Here is a 19,113-nt window from a genome sequence, read left to right on the forward strand (position 1 = left end):
TGTTCTCTGGGAGAGCCTCGAGATCAAGATTCCAATAGTGTTGTCCCAATCCCCAATCCATCGCTGACGGTATGATCGTTAGCGTTGAAGGTTTCCCGTGGCACACCAGCGACATACCTATGGGTAAAAGCGAGCAAATGCCGAAGGTAAAGAGTGCCGCGATGATAACCAGCACATCGTCGCTAAAGAAGTTCCTTGTGACCGTGCAGCGGACGATGACTCGAACCGGTAGGAACAAGCCAACAAGAACAAACGCCGTCAAGTTCACTGCCCATATTACCGTCACCAAATTCGACTTGTCAGTAACCTCCCCATTCGTGTTGATCGGCGTGGTGCCGTTGAAAGTGATGTTGGATAAGTGGACTAGCTGCGGCCCGTTTCCGTATTCGAGTTTCATGCTGGGCGTAGGCAAATGTTCATCGTCGTATAAGCCAAGTCGTCGGTAGAGTTGAATAATAATCGATAGTCAATATCTGTTAGTAATAGCGAAAGGAAATGGAATAGAATTACGAAACAAAAGAAGATTCCAGAGTCAAGGAAAACGTGTTCACCGAGCGAAAGTACGCCGCGTGACGGGAGGGCGCCGGCATTTCTAGACTTCTTGTTTTCTCGGGTTTTGATATGACATCAAACAACAGAAGCCACGCGGTTTCACGAGTGATGAAAAAGTGCATATGCTCCTTGACGCGCCATGAAGGATATACCGCCGAGTCGCCGCGTCAACGGGAGCTAGTCGTAGCACTGAAGCTATGATTCCGAACAGCTGCAGATGCGCGTGCGTTCTCGTGAATCCTTCGCGCCATGGGAGCTTTCCGAATGCCCTCAGAGTGGTCTGGGCTCTTATCTTTCCATGTTTTTGTATTTCCTTGCGGCTGCGAGCTCGTTATGCAAGATGCAAACGCGAGATCGCGATGACGGCCGCTGCATCTCGCCTAGACAGATGCCAGCGCAAGCGATGACCGTTCACATCGTGGAAGACGCCGGTCAGCTCAGATGAAGTGCCACAGAGAGACTCGGTCTGAAATTAGCAATTTTAAAGAAACGGCTGCTTGTAGCTCGGCGAGATTGAACTCTAAAATCACTTAGTCGTGGGGGATCCTAGGCTAGTACCTGGCTAAGGCGCGTGCATTGATGGTTTAGCTCGCATTTCTTCCCCAAGTACGGCTCACCTGACGACGCCAGAGCGTCTAAAAGTGGTGTTTGGAGACGAAATTTGCACGTGGAAGGCCCGTTTACATGAGCTTTGGCTGATAACAAGTGCCGCGCAGGATGATGATCTACACGGGCGCGCTTTTGACGCGTCGGCAATTCATGCTCGTAGGGCTCTGACTACATAGGGATAATTCATGGTGTATGGTGGATGCAAGGTGTGTTTCTGAAATTCCCGATGAGACGATGAAACTTGCCGTTTAGAAACAACTATCCTTGAAACGAAGATCTCATGATAAGGCCGAAAGGGAAATGTCCAGGGGTTGGACGAAAGTCCCCAGACTGGCCTAGGCACCATTGACGTGTTTTTAGTGCCGCAAATGCACATCGATTCTGACGATGATCAGGAAAGATTCCATAGCCGGGCCAGCTTCTGACGCAGCGATGTTGAATACGTCGCGCCAGTCTGGTCCTGCACATTGAAAGATCTCCTATTGAGAAGTCATCAGAGTTGCGATGAATCTCGAAGCATGCTGATCTATCAATCTAATCGTATTCTGTGATATCTATCCTCGTTGCTGGCCCACGATCGGCATACTGCTTCATCAAACTCCACGGAGATTGGTCCTAATACGTTGGTGGTTGTGTATTAAATCAAGACGCACATAAGTGAGAAGGAGCATCACTACCAGCTTTCTAGCGGAGAAAGCCCAATATCGGCGAAGTATTTGTTCACCTCACTGGTTGTGTTGTCCCACATTCCCCTGATTTGCTTTTCGTCCTTTGACACTGGATGAGGCTTCACAATTTCTCCAAACGGCTCCAGGTATTTCCCCTTGAAGCTTTGGGAGTTGTCGCGGACCGTCTTCGCAGTAGCTGCGAACAACGGTGTCACGGTACCTTGATCAACCGTCAGGAATGATGAGATTCTGAAGAGTGAGAACACGGAACCGCCAATCTCCTTGCAGCCGTCGCTGTCCACGCCACCGGGGTGGACTGAAATGGAGAGGATGGGTACCCCCTGCTCATCCATTAAACGCTGCAGCTCCTGCGCGAACAGCAGGTTGGCAACCTTGGCAGCCCCATATCGAATCATGTCCACCTTGAAGATGTGCCGGCTAGCGAGTCTCCAGTGCAGTGGGTAGTAGGGGACTGGCTCCTTCAGGAAAGACGAAGAGTCGAAGACAAATTTGTAGTTTTGCGGGAACATGGCATAGTTGACGTTGGAGCTGAGGGTTATGATTCGTACGTCAGAATTCTTTTCCTTCGTGGCGTTCTTGAGGAGCGGCAGTATGCTGTTTGTGAAGACGAAATGGCCAACATGGCTTGACGGGTGTCAGTGTATGGTAACGGCAAAGATGACCTGTCGGTTGTTGCTTACCAGACCGCCATGTGCCATTCCCAACCAGCGCCCGCCGTCTCCGTTGAAGCAGTGCAAACGCCAGCATTATTAACTGTGAAAACGCTGTCAGCTTAGGCATATGCCCGGCCACGCGAGGGGAGGAGGGTCAGCCCACTCAGTATATCCACCTTCTTCTCCTTCTGTTTCAATTCTTCAGCGGCTGCTCTAACGCTTTTCAAGTTTGACAGGTCAAGGGGTAGCCATATCACTTGATCCTGGTCGAGTTCCGGGTTGCTGATTCGGATGGCTTGCCGGGCCTGCTCCGCCTTGTCCTCCGTCCTTGCCGTGAAGTACACTCTCGCACCGTGGAGAGCAAGGTACTTGACGGACGAAAGACCAATGCCTGAACTGGGACAAGTCAGATCCCGTGACGCTCAATGACACGCATGAGTCGACCAACTTACTTCGCGCCAGTCACCACTACGACCTTTCCCTGAAGGTCCGGCATGTCAATCGACGGGTTCCACGTGTCAGGCATGTTGGAAGCGAAAGTGAATCAGGTTAGTACAGGGACTTCGATTGTGGGGGTGGAGTGAGGTAGGAAAGGTGGAATAAGGTGATCCGAAGATCGAAACTGTTGAGCAAAATAAAATCATTTTATATTTATTTCTTCTTGTACAGAGTACTTGTAACATCAATGCCATTGATGCCGCGCAACTTGATCCATCGTGAGTCGGGATTCTTGAAGATGCATTTTCAATCTCGGAGAGAAAGGCACAAAGTCTTTCCGATATCAGGTAATCAGTCAAGCCGGTCAGACCAGAACAAGAGGCCCAGTCAGACCCCTTGTCGTCAATAGCGACCATGCCCTTTTAGGATACTGCTGTTGTCCAATGATTGACCCTTGTCGTCATCCAACAGTACTAGTTTGCCAAGACCGTCCGGAGTCGGGATGATTGCACAAAGAACCGACAAAAGACGCCAATTGGCCAGCCTGATGTTTTCGTCTCCGCTGAGTCCAGATGCCGCCCCGTTCCGTCGGACACGGCGCCAGAGAGCAAGGGAGGGGCAACAATTGAGGGGATGTAAGGGATGTGGATGCTCGTCGTTGGTTTCCACCGACCACCAACAACACCAGGCAACGCAGCAAGCTTCGTGTTTTTTGCTTTCCCAACAGTGTGAGCTCAATTTGCCGCAGAAGTCCCCTTTTTTTTCCCCCTCGACCATCATCTCAGTCTTTCGCCGCACGCCCCCTCCTCACCGGTTCTATCGTGTTGGGCTTGTTGGAACTTGGATTTTGTTTTTTTTAACCCGTACCTCGAAGGCCAAGCAAGCAAGGACCTCTGTGCCACCACACACATTATCCCGAATAGGCATATGCGCTGCTAGCAGTCGCCTGATTCTTCCAACAGCGTGTCACTTTCCGACTGTCGTCCTCTCACGGAAGCACTCTCGTTATCCTGAACCCGCTCCCTCGGGTCCCCAAGGAAGCTGACCGTTACCGGGACCCCTCTTTCGTCCACCTCTCGTCCAGTCAGGTGGCCTCAAATCTCTCATTGCCGAGGGGACGCCTCTGTGAACGAGGTCGTGCGCACGGAGGAAGGAGAGTCAGAAGAGCCAGGGTTTGCTCCAAGGGGCGTGTTTGTTTTGTTTCCTCGGAACACTGGGACCGGCCCTCATCGTTACGCCGGACATGTCGCCGAAGCAGAAGGCCAGCGACGCGGCGCCGGGGAAGCCGTTCATTTTTTGCCAGATCTCGCACCCTGATGAGCAGAACTCGTCCGTCTGGAAAAGGAAGGTCAGGTCCCATGCGGCCAAGAACCCGCAGGCGAGGCGTCTCGCACGAGGCAGCAACGGCTACCTCTATAATGGAACCCAGGTCCTCAGAGCACTGGAGCCACGACATGCCATGTTGGCCTCTCGGTCAGGGCCATCGGCCGGCCCATTTTGGGCACCGGGACCCGTCACGCTGCTGGACGCTGGGGACAGAGACCCCTTCAACGTGTCCAAGGTAAAGAGCAGTAGCTTCGAAAAGGAGCTGTGCAAAATTTGTAAGTGATTGGTTACCGACAGTCTGGGTCCAGGGGTGTTCTCACACACGCGAGAGGTGTCTGTACTTTTTCAGATGCACCTTATCCATCATCCCACATATTACACACCCTGGATGCCTGTCTTACATCCCATTCATGCAAGGACAGAATGCTAACTCACACTGTTCAGTCATAGAAGAAAACGTATTAAGCCGGATAGGACAAGCACCCGGCATGGGCCTTGACATTTCCCCTGCAAAGGCCAAGCGGTTTTGGACTGCCGTATCTCAGCACTGGATCCGGCAGGCAAACACAGACATTGGCATGTTTGCCAGTGTGTGTCTCTTCTCTTGTCGGCATATATACTTCAAAATGGGTGCTACACACCCTGAAATATTGGAGACTCACGCAGAGATGTATAAAATCGCGCTTCGCGAGAATCTCACGAGGTGTATGGCGGTGAACATGAGGGATAAGAACATCCCCGACGACACGATAACCAAGATGATGGCGCTAATATCCGACGACGTAAGTCTTTCCGACATGTCAGTTATCACATGCGGTGCCACTGACAGTGATATGCAAGACATTATTAGGGAACATGGAACAGGCTCTCCAGGATATGGAGTCCGCAGCAGACCTCGTGAACCTGCGAGTTGGGTGGGTAGATGACACACAGCGGCCAGAGCGCGACCGTACTTTGGGGGGCCTGGAGATAGTATTTTCGAACACAAGTGATGCGGAAGGGGCTCTGGGTGGCGTTGTTTTTGGAAGCGATGGCCAACCATCTACCCGGAAGTCCGCATCGAAGTCGAGACAGAAGCAATTGGTTTTTCACGTTGGTAGGCAAGGATGATGAGATATGGATGTCAAAGTATCTGATTATGTTTATAATGATATATGTCTATGAGTTTTCAACTGTTCAATCCCGCAAACCTTCACCTGCTATCTCTACGCCCTGCACTGCCGTTATGAGCTCACACCCTGTGGGTACGTGAACAGACCTTTGGGGTCGTACTGAGCCTTGATAGACTTCAAGCGAGGCAGATTGGCTCCGTAGTACTGGTTCTGCGCGTCGGCGTTGCTGAGCTGGGAATCGGCGTAATTGGCGTAGCGGCCCCAGCTGCCGGCGGCAAGCTTATTTGAGACGGCGGCCATCCAGTTCTGCATAAAGCCAACGCCTTGAGCGGTGTTGGTTGGGTATGCGGAGCCGGAAGACGAGTCGTAGAACTGCCACAAGAGCAACTTATCCCGATGAGGGTAAGCTGTCGAGGACGCATCGATCTGAGCAGTCTTGGAGTTCTTGCCGCCGTGGACGTCAATCAATATGAACCAGCCGCGGTTGACCGACTTAGCCTTGCTAGACAGGTAGTCGACGAAGGCCTTGAATCCGTCCTTTGGTACCTCCTTGGTGATTAGGCTTGATGCATAGAAGGTGTCGGTCTATCCAATGAAGATGGGTTAGCACACTGTGCCTTAAAAGGAAGCATAAGACATGCAACGCCGAACTTACAGCACTCTGTGGACCCGTAACGTCAAGGGGGTCGCCGCCGTAGTGCTCCAACTGGCCAATCCAGTCCGTCTGCTGGATGTCGGCGGTGTCAATGTCGATGCTGACAGGATTGAGCAAGACTGACAGTGCGTCGCGGGTCTGGTCCTCGTCGCCGAAGTAGAGGCCGTTGATGTGCACGCCGTCGAGGTTCACGGCGGCCTGCATGTTCATCTCGGCGGGCATGTCGTTGGCGGCGTACTTTTGGAAGGCGACAAGGATGTTGACGAGCTGGTTGTTCTTGTTGTAGGGGACAGGGACCGAGAAGGTGGTGACGACATCGGGCGCCTGGAAGGTGTTGAACTTGAACTCGGTCACGATGCCGAAGGACGACCCGGCTCCGCGCAGGGCCCAGAAGAGATCGGCGTTCTGCGTGGTCGAGGCCTTTACGATCTTGCCGCTGGCAACAACAACGGTCGCTTCGATGATCCAATCAAGAGCCAAACCATATCCATGCGAAGCCAGTCCTAATCAGTCCAATTAGTGAACGTCGAGACATGATATAGGGGAGAAGCAATGTTTGTGACTTACCGTATCCGCCGTGCAGAGCGTGTCCGGAAACTCCGACGCTGGCCGGGACAATCTTTCATCAGCTTTCTTTTTCCTCTTCCAAGGGGCCTCTCTATGTGGAGAAACTTACCCGGGGCAACTGCCGTGCGAGATCGCGCGTCCTCCTTGGTTGAACAGTTCAGTCGCGACGTGACCGAGACGGGCACCAGCCTGGACGACGGCGGTGTTATCGGATTGAAGGGTGACGGCGTACATCATGTCGAGCTGCACCACGACGTGGCCGTTCTCGCCGCCGAACCCGGACGACGAGTAGCTGTGGCCACCGCCCCTGCCGGTGACCTTGTACCCGTACTGAGATCCACATTTCACGGCCGCCTGGACGTGGCTCGGATCGGTCGCGACCACGATGATGGCCGGGGTGAAGGCGATGCGGGTGTTGTACGGTGAAGACTGGGTAGACCAATCCCCGGAAGATTGGGTGCTGATTGGTGCCTTGGCGGCGTTGAGACACCCTTGGAGGGTGTTTTTCGATACTTTGCTACTGGTGCTGACATCTTGAGGCAGCGGGTTGGCTGCGCACAAGGGAATGGCGGCGGTCGCCAAGTAGAGAAAGACTGAGGACCGCATGGTGGGTTAGTAGATTAAAGATAGTATATAGGGTTTTAAAGAATGCACCCTATTAGACTTGATTGATTGATACAAAGAAAGCCCAAAATATCGATGATCCTCCACGTTGTTTATATTGTTCCCATTCATCCCGCGGAACGAGCTGTCGGGTCGCCTGTCTGTTCGCTGTTGCCCGGAGCCGGTTGCTTTCCAGCCGCCATCCCCCGGAGATTCCTAGCATGACCGCCACTTTGTCTTTCAAAAATTCGTATTGAAAGAGTGATCGACCCCGGCTGTGTAATCCACATGCGCCCAGTAAACGAGGTTTGGGCTGACCCGTGCTCAAAGGCGCAGAGACTAGGGCCCAGTTGTGAGTCGGTGGCTCAAGATCGCGTGTTCGAGGTTTGGACGCGAAGGGCTTAGCTCGGTCGGGGATCAACGAGCGAGCCCAAAAACACACTAAGGCCGGACCAAACCGCTGGTAAAAGACCCCTTATTCAACCGCAACAGGATTCAGACCTTTTTTGAGGCGGATATCCAAGCTTTCCAGGCTTGAGATCACCCTTCAGCCGTAGTCTATGCCAAGCAAGCTTAAACAAAGCTCGTCCAAGTGATGACTGCTTTCGCCAAACACCAGGACCATTACCTTCCTGATCGCGACCAGAGCACAAGACGTTTCTAGAGTAGCCGGGAAATGTGTCTGACAAGTAAACTAAATCTCTTGCGAGAATTTCTGAAACAAGGGAAAGCCTCTGCTAGCAAGCCATAAGCAGGGGCGGAGAGATCTCGCCAATCGTTGTATTATCGTTCCTGCAGAACGATAAAGCCCGCAGGAGAGGTGTAAGACTCGGCTCATTGAATTGAGTGAGCTCCAGGGGTTGGTATTTCTGAGCCCAGTTATGAACGACACGTTGTACGAGAACGCCATAAGCGGAAGGAGAGCCTATCGTGCTAACGGGATTTCACACTTCTCGTATAACACATTGCTTACATGCAGAGCAGTACCAGGCTCATATTCGAACTAACTGAGCATAGCCAGCAACTAGGTAGTAAGCCACTTGCTTATGCCTTTCCGACCGGTTACGTCACCTGTCGATATAGTGAATACGGACCAGATCATTCTACGTTAATACGACAGCTGCATTCTTTGTCAGCGAATAGTCTCTTCAACAAGATTTCGCAATAATTTCAGTCTTTGGCAGCCTACTTGCAATCAATGAACATACCCTTTACCCATCCGGGGAATATGGCATATGATAACATGACATCATAAATACATATAGTGGACACGAGTTATGTATGAGCATTTATTCTTGTCTCGTAATGCCGCTCTTTGAAGTCCAGGTGTATCGTTTGAATGATCATGACTCTAAGTTCTATTCGGCTTGAACCCCTTTTAGCTCCCTACTGACGTCTCCCTTAATCGTATTCTACCTGCCAACTAAGGGATATACGTTGCGTAATTAGTGAACGTTTCGTCGGCCCTCAGCTTCTCCATGTCCTCCTCTCGTACACAAATAGCCAGCGCAACATCGCCATCCGGCGTCTTCGGCATCAAGTACATGAGGCTCTCCACGGGCGTGAACTGCGGTCTCTTCACACACTCGGGTTTGCCGAGGCCGAGGCCGAAATCGTTCTTGTACAAGTCCATCTTGACCCACGAGCTGAAGAAGATGTCCTTGTAAGGTTCAGACGATCCCGTGAAGGAGAAGACACTCTTGTCCGCGGATCGGTCCAGCACCGTGGCGAAGGCACGAAATTTGTTGACCACCATCTGTGGGTCGGCGGAAGATCGGAAGGCGGATGCGACCTCGCCTAATGGTGCTTCTATGAGCTTCTTGAGATTGAAAGAGTTGTAGGTCATGCTTTGGCAGAGCCCAGGAAAGGTCTGCGGCACATTGAGGAACTTGCGAATGTCGATGGCCCGCGCAAACTTGACTTCATCCTCGTCATTGAGACGAGGAGCGCGAATTCGTGATACCGATTGCCAAATGAAGGCGGTGACGGCATCGTCAGTGCTGACGAATCCTGACTTGATCGTCTTCATAGCGAGGCTCTTGAGAGATGAGAGCGAGCTGGCTGGGAAGTTGAAGTAGGCCCATCCACACTTTGGCGGGTCCGCGGGAGCTCCCCCGATGGGTTCAGTTTTACGGAAGGCTGCAACTTCGGAATCGGGGATGTCGTGGTCAAACAAGGGAATGATGTTGTGCTTCGGCATGTTGCCGGTGGTGATCTCCTCGGCGGTGAAAGGCTCATTGCGGCATGCCTTCGATAGCAAGTGAATGATCTGAGTCTGACCGATACCATCTAATGTCTGATGCTGACCCAGAAACGCGAGAATAACGCCACCGCGGATGAATGTGGCTTGCGTGATGAAGACAGGTTCTGGCTCTGACGCTAGCGCGGGGTCGATGGGCAGGGTCGGCCGGGGCGCAACGACGCTCTCATCGAGCATTCTGAAGGGAAAGTTGGCTTCCTTGAGACCCTGCATGGTTGGTGCTGAAGGGTCGCTCCGAAGGTCTTTGATGACCAGGGGTGGTGTTTCCTTCAACGGTCGAATCTTGAAGACACCAGTGTTGCCTTCGCTGGCGCCTTCGTTGACGACCTGGCCTGCGATCCATGGGAAGTTCTCGGCCAGTCTCTTGACTCCACCTTCAAGAGTTCCGGTGATTTTCGGGTACAGAGAGTCGTCGTCGACTGCAAAGCAGATTGCGATTTGGGTGTAGATGTTGAGCCCTGACTGCTGGCCCTCGACCGGCTCGTCCATGATTGGGGACTTGGTTTGGGTGGTGATTGTGGTTGTAATTAGGACGGCTTCTGCCAATTCAAAGGAATCTGCCAAAACCCCGGACGATGCTGGCTTTCCCAGAGGCGATGCGCGTCAGAAGTAGACAAACCGTTGGAAGTTGAAAGAAGTGAAGTCGTTTTGTACTGAGTCCAGTTGAGATGTCAACCAGAAGGCGCTACCACATCAAGCAGGCTCGACCCTGGAAAATGGGCCTAACGCTGTAAAAGGCAGCTGCAGCCCAGCCATCCAAGCTTATGATTGACTCACTTGTCAGCTTGTTCATGATGACTCATAATTGCTCACTCCAATCTGACATACATTGGTTGATATGGGGCAAAGGCGCATGTGCATGATTGGAAAATGAATATTTCAATGTGCAAAGGCCAAGAAGAAATGATTTCGTCAACTCGAGTCGGATTGAAGGTGATGTGCTCAGGAACAGCTCCGTGAGCTGAACAGCTGTGCCGCATTAATCCATGAACCGCTCCGGGGTTCGAATCCTTCTGTAAGACACAAGACTCGCCCTGCGAAAATTCAACGGAAGGCTGCCGTGCCTGTAAGACGGTATCCGCTACGCTAAGCCTGGCTGGTCGTCTTAGTCCCAAGTTCCACGGTGTGTTGGAGCCCCGGCGCCGATGTGGGCGAGCGTTCTGGCATCCGGGCGGCGGTGCATCGGTGTCAAAACCGCCGATGTCTTTTTGAGCTGGCGGCCGGCGAGTTGAGAGTCTTTCCGGGTTGAGTCTACAAGTTCTGGTATTTAGATCTCGTCCCTCTGCCCATGATGCATCATCAAAAAGCACATATCAGCACACACTGCGAGTACAAACCGTCTGTTCAGAAACCCCATTCTAGAATACAGCATTCTGTCATATGAGACGCTCTCAACAACACAACAATCATCAAATGGCTGAAATACAGGGCACTTGCGATCCCAGAATCGAAGAACTTCGCACTCATCTGAAACAACTCGTTGACTCTGGAGAAGAAGTCGGCGCCGCGATCGCCGTCAACCTCGACGGCCAAGATGTTGTGGATATTTGGGGTGGTTACGCCGACAAAGAGAACAATCAACCCTGGAACAGGGACACCATCGTCAACATCTTCTCCACGACGAAGAACATCCTGAGTCTCGCCATTCTCATCCTCATCGACCGCAAAGTCTTCTCAATATACGACAAAGTCTCCAAACTGTGGCCAGAGTTCGCCACGAATGGCAAAGAGAACATCGAGATCCGCCATATTCTCTCGCACACATCTGGAGTCTCAGGCTGGGACGCCGACCGCCCCCTTTCATTTGAGGAGATCTCCAACTTGGGCGAGGCCAACGCCAAACTTGCCGCACAAGCGCCTTGGTGGACACCGGGCTCGGCTTCCGGCTACCATACCTGGACTTTCGGCCATCTTCTCGGCGAAATTGTACGTCGTGCAACCGGGAAAACACTCCAGGAATTTGTGATGGAGGAGATTGTGGCGCCTCTTGGGGCGGACTTCCAGTTCGGTGTTGTGGAGCGCGACCTACCACGAACATCGGACGTCATTCCGGCTCCTCTTCCCAAGCTTCCTCCCGGTGTTGGCCCCCAACCTGGCTCAATAACCTTCAGAACAATGAATCCAATGCCTTTCCCGTCAACCTTTGCCAATGGCGCATCTTGGCGTCAAGGCCATGTTCTGTCAGCAAGTGGACACACCAATGCTCGAGCTCTTGCGCGGATTCTTTCAGCCATCAGTCTTGGTGGGAGCGTCGACGGGAAGAAGTTTTTGTCGGAAGATACGATTGACAAAATATTCGAGGAGCAGTCGAATGGAGTTGATTTAGTCACCAACATGCCTCTTCGTTTCGGTGTTGGGTACGGAATCACTGGTGACGGCAACACAGCCATAGCCGAGTGGCTGCCAAACGGACGTGTCTGCTTCTGGGGAGGAATGGGCGGCTCTTTCGCTGTCATGGACCTGGACAGAAAACTGACCATTACATATGTCATGAACAAGATGTCAATGACGGGACTAGGTAATGACGCGTTCAAGGAATATGCGAAGATCGTCTACAAGGCGCTGGATCGGGCATAAGTGATGAAAGCCAATGGGAAATCAATCAGGCCCTCATATTTCTTAATAAAACTTCTACTTGCTTCTCTACCAAACGCACTCGAAAATTGATCAACATAATTCAACGCCTTTTGAAACGAGCCATTTCCACATGGAAGTCTTCTCTCATCTGTTCATCAAACTATCAAGGGGATTGATAGGGCCAAGAAAACGTATCAATACCAATAACTGCCCTTTGTTCCAAAAGTCCCTGGATAATACCCTGGCTTTGCTAATTGCAAGGCCGGCTTGCATGTACTACCTCGCGGTACTTTTTGAAGTGCCGCATCAATGGATAGGTAGCAAATCGATGAAGACATCCATGCTGTCATCGACTTCTGAACCCTTCACTATTTATCGCCCCTTTGTTTTGTGCAAAGAGGTTCCGTATGGCGCTTGGAGGTCGAGGCATAGCTTCGTTTCATTGATGCTTTAATTTGCCGACTTTGAACTCACGCTACCTGTGGGAACACTTGAGATCACGTCCGCCCTCCTTTCCGCCATACACGAAATACGAAAATATCTTTCCCTCTGCTGTCTACAAATCTGGTTCTCCACGATCATCCGCCATTACCACTCGGTCGGCCCTCCAAGGTCGGAAATCTTCTGTTGACAGTCCGGTCGAAAAATGAACTGTGAATTGCCGGTTGATGAGGTTTCATAGCGATGGTTACGGTCTAACTTACGTATTCTTCCGGTGCGGTTCCAGCATCCCAATCCGACTGGTAGCTTTGTATACGTATATCTGCGTATGTATCGCCGGGGGCTCTGAAAGTAGAAAGAAGACAAACGTGAATTTCAGAGGCGGTCGTCCCCATGCCATATCTCCAGATGCATCCCGCCAATGGTAGGAGGCGAGATGCTTTTCAGATGGTGAAATTGCAAGTCCAACCACAGCTCAATGAAGCGGTTCGATCTCATCTTGAACCAGCCAAAGTACTGCTGGAGCACACGGCTGCGGTCTCGACCGACGTGTCGCGAGGCCACATAGTCTGCCTCGACGCATTTGATCCAGAAGTCCCCGGTGGCGACGTCGGTCAGCACCTCGCCGTCGGCGACGAGGATCATCTGTCTTAAAGCCCAGCACGCGTTCGAAAGTGCCTTGCCCGTGCGGACATTCTCGGTGTGGACTTGACGGAGTTGATCCAAGTCGGCTCCTTGGAGCGTTTCGGGGTCAGAGTGGACGCTGAGACGGAACAGCGACATCAGCTTCTTTGCGGCCTCGACTTCTTCCTCGTTCTCATTGGTGTATCGGCCTTGGATCTGGAGGCGTACGTGTTTACGGACATCTTCCACGAGTGCCTCCCAAGCCATGTCTGAGTCGGAGCCGCCGCAGGCGGTGCGGTGAATATTAAATCCCCACTCCTTGTATTCATAGTCTAGAATCTCACTCTCGTCTGGGTCGTCGATCTGGTTATCCGGAACTTCGAGCAGGGAAGTGAGCAGGTCTGGTAAGAGGGGAGGGTCATCCATGGTCGGAGATACCGGGACGACTATTTTTTTGGTGGTGTGGGGATGACAATGGCAAAAGGAGGGGGCTGATTTTTGGTTTTATTTTCCCCTTTTTCCTTCCGGTATGCTGGGTGGTGGATGTTGAAAGTCGGATGTAGGTTTGCAAGTTGAAGGAGGGCGAGCTCTTCAATCGAACCCCGCTAAGGTGTACGTATGTCTTGGCGCCTTGCCCTTGACCCCTTAGGCGGTGGGTGTGTGTACGAGCCGCTGGAGGAATTGGGATTTGAATCACATATTAGATAGTCACTATCTTGGCCCATTTTTGGCCTCGCAGCTCTTTCCGTCAAATCATCAATAACCTCATAGTGTGGTGAACACGCCGAAATCTCAAGAAATTCCGGTGTCATGCATAAGGTCACATGATTGAACACAACCACTGCCAGCACACGTTGATTCGATGGGTCGCTCTGACAATCTTATCAAACACAACCCACCGCGGCCTTAACTCTATTGACTGCACGTCAACTCCCAGTCTCCGAAACAGCTTAATCATAGTATTTATCATACCGCAAGAATGCCAATGTCCGAAGAAGCCACAAAACAACTGCTTGACGGCATCCCGTCCCGCGTGCGGGGGCCGGGCGGCGCAATCGCCGTACTCAAAGACGGCAAGCTCATCGGGCAACGGGTCTGGGGCTACGCCGACCTCGTCCGCAAGATCCCCATGACCGCCGAAACTCTACTGCCAATCTGCTCAATCTCAAAGCAGATGCTATGCGCTCTCATGTACGATTTGGAGCACAATCCACCCGCCAGCCTGGCCGACAAGGGTGACGTCAAAGCGAAGTTCTCGGACAAGATGACAGCACTTCTGCATCCAAACCTGACCCGTGAGGGAGCCCTGACGATTGACCATCTGGCCAACAACCAGTCAGGCATCCGGGATTACTGGGCTCTAAGCGTGCTATGGGGAGCCCAGCCGGAGGACCGCTTCTCGATAGCGGACCACAGCAAGCTCATGATCGAGCGACTCCAGTCCTTCCACTTCGAGCCCGGTATGGAGTACTCATATGCCAACACAAATTTCCACATTTTGGGCCGAATCGTGGAACAAGTGACCGGAGATTCGATCGCTTCGTTGCTTGAACAGCGCATCTTCGGCCCGGCGGGTATGAAGACCGCACGGCTCGCGGCCGATACTGCACAGCTGCCACCTCCGTGTGTCGGATACGAAGGGGATGAGCAGCGCGGATTCTTCCCTGCCGACAACAAGATCGAGTGGGCTGGCGATGCCGGCGTTGTTGCGTCGCTTAGCGATATGATTGCTTATGAGCAATACTTGGACCGCATCTCAACCGAGCGGGGTAGTTGGTATGAAGCGGCCTTGAAGCAGCCGTTGTACAAAGACGGGACGCCTGCAGGTTATGCTCAAGGGCTGGGCCACGGCAAGATCGAAAACGTCAAAGTAGTCGGCCACAGCGGCGCATTGCGCGGTTTCCGTCTTTATCGAGTCCATGCTCCTGAAGAACGGATCTCCGTTGTCGTCCTGCTCAACCACGAGGGCGGCTCAGCAGCGCCAGCCGAGGAAATCATCCGAGGCCTGCTTGATTTGAAGAAATCTGAACCTGCCCCGGTCGATGCAGACGCAAGCTGGTTCGGTACATTCCTCGACGAACAGACGCAGCTCGCCATCACCGTATCCCATGGCGCGAAGGGCAAGGTCAACATTTCCTACGCCGGGTCCGCGGAGGCGATCAACCTCAAGGATCCGAAGCACGCCGAGTCGCCTGGCATGGTGGCCAAGATTGATGGGGATCAGCTCAAGATTCATCGTGTCAAGGAGAATCGGGCCCTGAAGGCGTCCCGCATTTCGCCAGGAGGGCCGGTCGATTACTCTGCGTTTGGTGGCGACTTTTACTGCGCTGAGATCGATTCGACGTTCCATTGTCGCAACGAAGGCGGGATGCTTTTTGGTTCATTTGACGGCTATCTGGGACACGGTCCAGCTCATCTTATGAGATACACCAGCCAGGATGTCTGGTTGATGTCGTGTCCGCGCGGGATGGACGCACCGGCTCCGAGCGATTGTACTGTCGTGTTTCATCGAGGAGACGGCGGTTCTGTATCAGGTGCTACCTTCGGTTGTTGGTTAGCTAGGAAGCTGTTGTTTACCAAGTCTGTAGATATTCCGCGGAGATAGCAAGTCTGTGTTTTCTTCTCTCTAGCTCTGGACAATGTGCATGCATAGCACCTTGACGAGTGGTCTCTTTGTGTGAAGTCATTGCGTCCTTTTGCAAAACTCTATGATTCCATGATCAATACTATTCCAACGTCCATAAACAAAGACTTTGAGATCTATGCCTCTTTGTGCGCTTTGCTCGTCTAACCCAAAGTCTCGTTGTCTCGCAACTGATTCTCTGTTCTTTCTCAAGTATTATGATGGAAAGATGCATGCTTTATGTTTTATAGTTGCTTGCACACCCAAACTAGTATAAAACTTGGATGAACCTGGATGCATCGCCTTCTGACAGGAACATTCTGGCCATTACCAACCAGCTGACAGAATACAGATTTACATATTCGAGTAGGACGGAGATCATCAGACTAAGTATCCCTAGAAACAGACAATACCTGACATTAACAACAATCATGTGCCAACAGCTAGAAGAGCTCCTCGTCTGCTGCTCCTCAGCCTGCCGCTCGGAGGAGCACGGTATCCGCCTTCCCCTCCTCCGCCTCATTCCTACACCGAATCCGTTCTACGTCCTCTGTCAAAAGGCGACCCAGATGGGCTACCGCCCAGACGCCAACTGCCTAGGCCGCCTGGTCTTGAGCCAGCGTCCCGATCAATGCCCCGATTACCGCGCAGCCCCCGACGCCAAGACCAACAACATCCTCTCATGGACCGCATCGCGAGATATTATGACACGATCCAACTTCCCAACCCACATCCTCTGCGCCGCCTGCTTGGGTATCGGTCACGGCGGTGTGGTTAACATCCAGCCAGCCTACATGCAACCAATTGGCCAGACAGGTGCGATGCCGCTTCATATCACCATGAACGTCACTGGGGTCCGCAATCGTTGGATCCGAGGTGAGTGGACTTGTTGCTCCAAGGGCGAGTGTCAGCCCGGAAATCTCTGTGAGTATCGTGCCGCCGCTGTTATTGCGGCTATGCAACAGAACGAACTTGCCCGAGAGCGCGCACAAGCTGAAGAGCAGGCTCGGCAGGAAGCTGCTCTCGCTCTCTTTAGCTTAAGTCAAACTGGTATTATTTTCCCTACCCAAGCACCTCGCCCTCCCCAAGCCCCTCAACCTACCCCTTCAGAGCCGGCAGTTGATCCAGAGGATGGCATGGATTTTGAATATGACATCCCGCGCGCGGCTTCTCCGTCGCCTGCTAATGATGTAGTTGATGATGATGCTAACCAAGCACAGACTGACAACGGTGAGGGATCTTCTTCAGATGCACAGCCCAAACCATTTGGTGTCGCCGAGAATGGCGAGGTTATCTACGATTGCATTGTGGTTCGAGACCCTTGCATGAATGGTTGTGAGAAGTGTAATTTTGGGAGAAACAAGCGTCGCCGTCAATAATTCATGTTGACAACTTGATTCGGTGCTGGAAGTAAGCCTCGCGGGCAAGTAGGCCATGGAAAGGTTTGTATCTTTGCATTCTTTAATCGATTCAATGAGTTCATCTCAATTCCATCCGAATAAGAAGAAATTTCCATGTCTGCGGAGTAGCTTCGGGGAGATAAGGACCGAACGCTTAACGCGCGTTGCAGTGCTAGAGAACTCAAAAGATTAAACGGGCGTCTGAACTATCGCGGTTGCAAAATATTAACCATGTCTGTAGCTTTGACATTTACTAGGTCTGGTCCCCTCTAAATTGGGGGCATCCTGAGATCGAGGAGGTGGTTGAGGTGACATCGGCGTTGCATGCGACGGTTCTCCCCATTGTGTTTGATTCGAGAAGTAGGGGCTTTTGTTTCATGGCGACGACGCCGATGACGACGCTTGCGATCGGCAATACCAGTATGAAGCACGTATGAGAATTGAGTACGCGGACTTCTAATCGAGCGGTCCGGTGGTCTCAAAGATGCATGGTGATGTTGAAAATAGACCCTCACGAGATGCCATCGCAACTCATGGCCAAGAAATCATCATTGAACCGTCACCCGCGTGTTTGACGTCAGATGACCGGGAGGGCCGGATAGAGGGTGCCGGTGGTGGGCCGGTACCGATGCGCTGGCGGGGCCCTTGTCGGTTTTTTTCTGCGGAGGACATGAGCTTGATCGCGGCGATCACTGAATGACGGCTTCTTAGGCGACGTCAGTATGTCTCTACGTTGCGGTGGAGGGTTGATCGCCCTTAGCGGCAGATCTCATGATGTCAAGGCCCGAAAATGGTTTCTTGCAGTCTGCAGAGTTGGAAGAGAGAAAGTCATGGGGCAGACTGAGGATGTCATCAGGAAAAGCTCTTCCTTTCCGAACTGTAGTTCATCTGGTCAACCCTGAACAAACGAGACCCAAGCTTTCATGCGCTGGGACGCTAGAATAAACATGCAGTGCTGACAGCTGAGCCCCCTTTTCTCGGCAAATGCTCTTGGGGGTGCATGGTTTATGCCTGTTGCCTGGCTGGCGAAATGTAAAAAAAGACAGAGGCAACAGTCCCCATTAAGGGAGTAGGAATCAACAAGGGACTGTCCTGTAGAGGGCTGCTCTGCTGCATTTCCATCTCATGTCAGGGTGTTCATGCGCCATATTGTGGCAGCGGCAGCGGCTTCGGGCGGCGCACAGAAATGGTGTTCGCGTGGGCGCAGGGGCACTCAGGGAGCGGGCCGAGTGAACTCACGCACGCTGGACATTCTGCTCTTAGCATTGCGCTTAATGTTAAGTTTTGCCATCAACTATTCCCGATGGCCGATATCACTGGAGCGGCAAGTTGCGAGAAAGCTCCATCATCCCCCATGTTCTCCTTTACGCCCGGCTACACCGACTCTCGTCCGCAGCCTCGTGACGAAGAGACGAGAAGGCAGTCGCGGGATTAAACTGCGCTTCCTGTGCCTCCTGGGCGCCTCGGTCCAGCCACCTTGGCAAACTGCCGGCAGCCCGCTACGCGGCCCGTCGCAGCCATTGGCACCGTTACCTGCTTAGGGTTGTTCTGCAGGTATCATCGCTAGCTACGGCGGACGACGCGGTAACGGAGAGACTAGGAGAATCAGCCCGTCCAACGGCTTTTGATCGTCCTGATCACGTTGGCCGACGCAGCATTTGCTTCATCGTGGTGGTGTGGGAGCGAGAAGCAGTTCCATTCATGACAGGCCTTGTCCTTGAACTCCTTGGCACGTCGGTGGGGCCAAGACGATGGGTCATTTTCTCTGTCCCTCGCGGACTTTTCGTTTGTTCAATGCGACCAATCGACTCCGTTCCAGCTGGATCCGTCGTCTCCCATTGGCGGTTTGCCCTCAGCATGTCAGCATTTCCCACGAGGAAGCTGATGTCTGCCTGGCATTGACCCTTTGGAAATTGCCCGTTCATGTTGGTTGCGAGTGGGGAGAGCGACTGGGCTGAGTATGAGCCCGAGGCATGCCCTGGGC

At 52.6% G+C, this 19,113-nt stretch overlaps 6 protein-coding genes across 6 annotated transcripts; 2 read left to right on the forward strand and 4 right to left on the reverse strand.

Annotated features, from left to right (window-relative positions):
- Nucleotides 1-1,834: 1,834 nt before the first annotated feature.
- On the reverse strand, nucleotides 1,835-3,029 carry COL26b_012028 (uncharacterized protein; the record flags this gene model as incomplete). Its single annotated transcript, XM_053184681.1, has 4 exons — nucleotides 1,835-2,474; nucleotides 2,531-2,603; nucleotides 2,667-2,899; nucleotides 2,956-3,029. 4 exons carry the CDS (start codon nucleotides 3,027-3,029, stop codon nucleotides 1,835-1,837), a joined length of 1,020 nt encoding a protein of 339 aa, XP_053031365.1.
- A 2,461-nt stretch (nucleotides 3,030-5,490) lies between these two features.
- Nucleotides 5,491-7,207, reverse strand: COL26b_012029 (uncharacterized protein; the record flags this gene model as incomplete). Its single annotated transcript, XM_053184682.1, has 4 exons — nucleotides 5,491-5,964; nucleotides 6,035-6,537; nucleotides 6,602-6,639; nucleotides 6,711-7,207. 4 exons carry the CDS (start codon nucleotides 7,205-7,207, stop codon nucleotides 5,491-5,493), a joined length of 1,512 nt encoding a protein of 503 aa, XP_053031366.1.
- A 1,420-nt stretch (nucleotides 7,208-8,627) lies between these two features.
- Nucleotides 8,628-9,953, reverse strand: COL26b_012030 (uncharacterized protein; the record flags this gene model as incomplete). The annotated part of the gene is made up of 1 exon (XM_053184683.1): nucleotides 8,628-9,953. The coding sequence occupies one exon, from the start codon at nucleotides 9,951-9,953 to the stop codon at nucleotides 8,628-8,630; it is 1,326 nt and encodes a 441-aa protein (XP_053031367.1).
- A 924-nt stretch (nucleotides 9,954-10,877) lies between these two features.
- On the forward strand, nucleotides 10,878-12,041 carry COL26b_012031 (uncharacterized protein; the record flags this gene model as incomplete). The annotated part of the gene is made up of 1 exon (XM_053184684.1): nucleotides 10,878-12,041. One exon carries the CDS (start codon nucleotides 10,878-10,880, stop codon nucleotides 12,039-12,041), a length of 1,164 nt encoding a protein of 387 aa, XP_053031368.1.
- Nucleotides 12,042-12,857: 816 nt separating this feature from the next.
- Nucleotides 12,858-13,532, reverse strand: COL26b_012032 (uncharacterized protein; the record flags this gene model as incomplete). Its single annotated transcript, XM_053184685.1, has 1 exon — nucleotides 12,858-13,532. The coding sequence occupies one exon, from the start codon at nucleotides 13,530-13,532 to the stop codon at nucleotides 12,858-12,860; it is 675 nt and encodes a 224-aa protein (XP_053031369.1).
- Nucleotides 13,533-14,085: 553 nt separating this feature from the next.
- Nucleotides 14,086-17,108, forward strand: COL26b_012033 (uncharacterized protein; the record flags this gene model as incomplete). The annotated part of the gene is made up of 2 exons (XM_053184686.1): nucleotides 14,086-15,449; nucleotides 16,130-17,108. The coding sequence occupies 2 exons, from the start codon at nucleotides 14,086-14,088 to the stop codon at nucleotides 17,106-17,108; spliced, it is 2,343 nt and encodes a 780-aa protein (XP_053031370.1).
- Nucleotides 17,109-19,113: the final 2,005 nt, after the last annotated feature.

The sequence above is a fragment of the Colletotrichum chrysophilum genome (genome assembly GCF_026319265.1).
Source record: "Colletotrichum chrysophilum strain AFK26 chromosome Unknown scaffold_160, whole genome shotgun sequence".
NCBI lineage: Eukaryota > Fungi > Ascomycota > Sordariomycetes > Glomerellales > Glomerellaceae > Colletotrichum > Colletotrichum chrysophilum.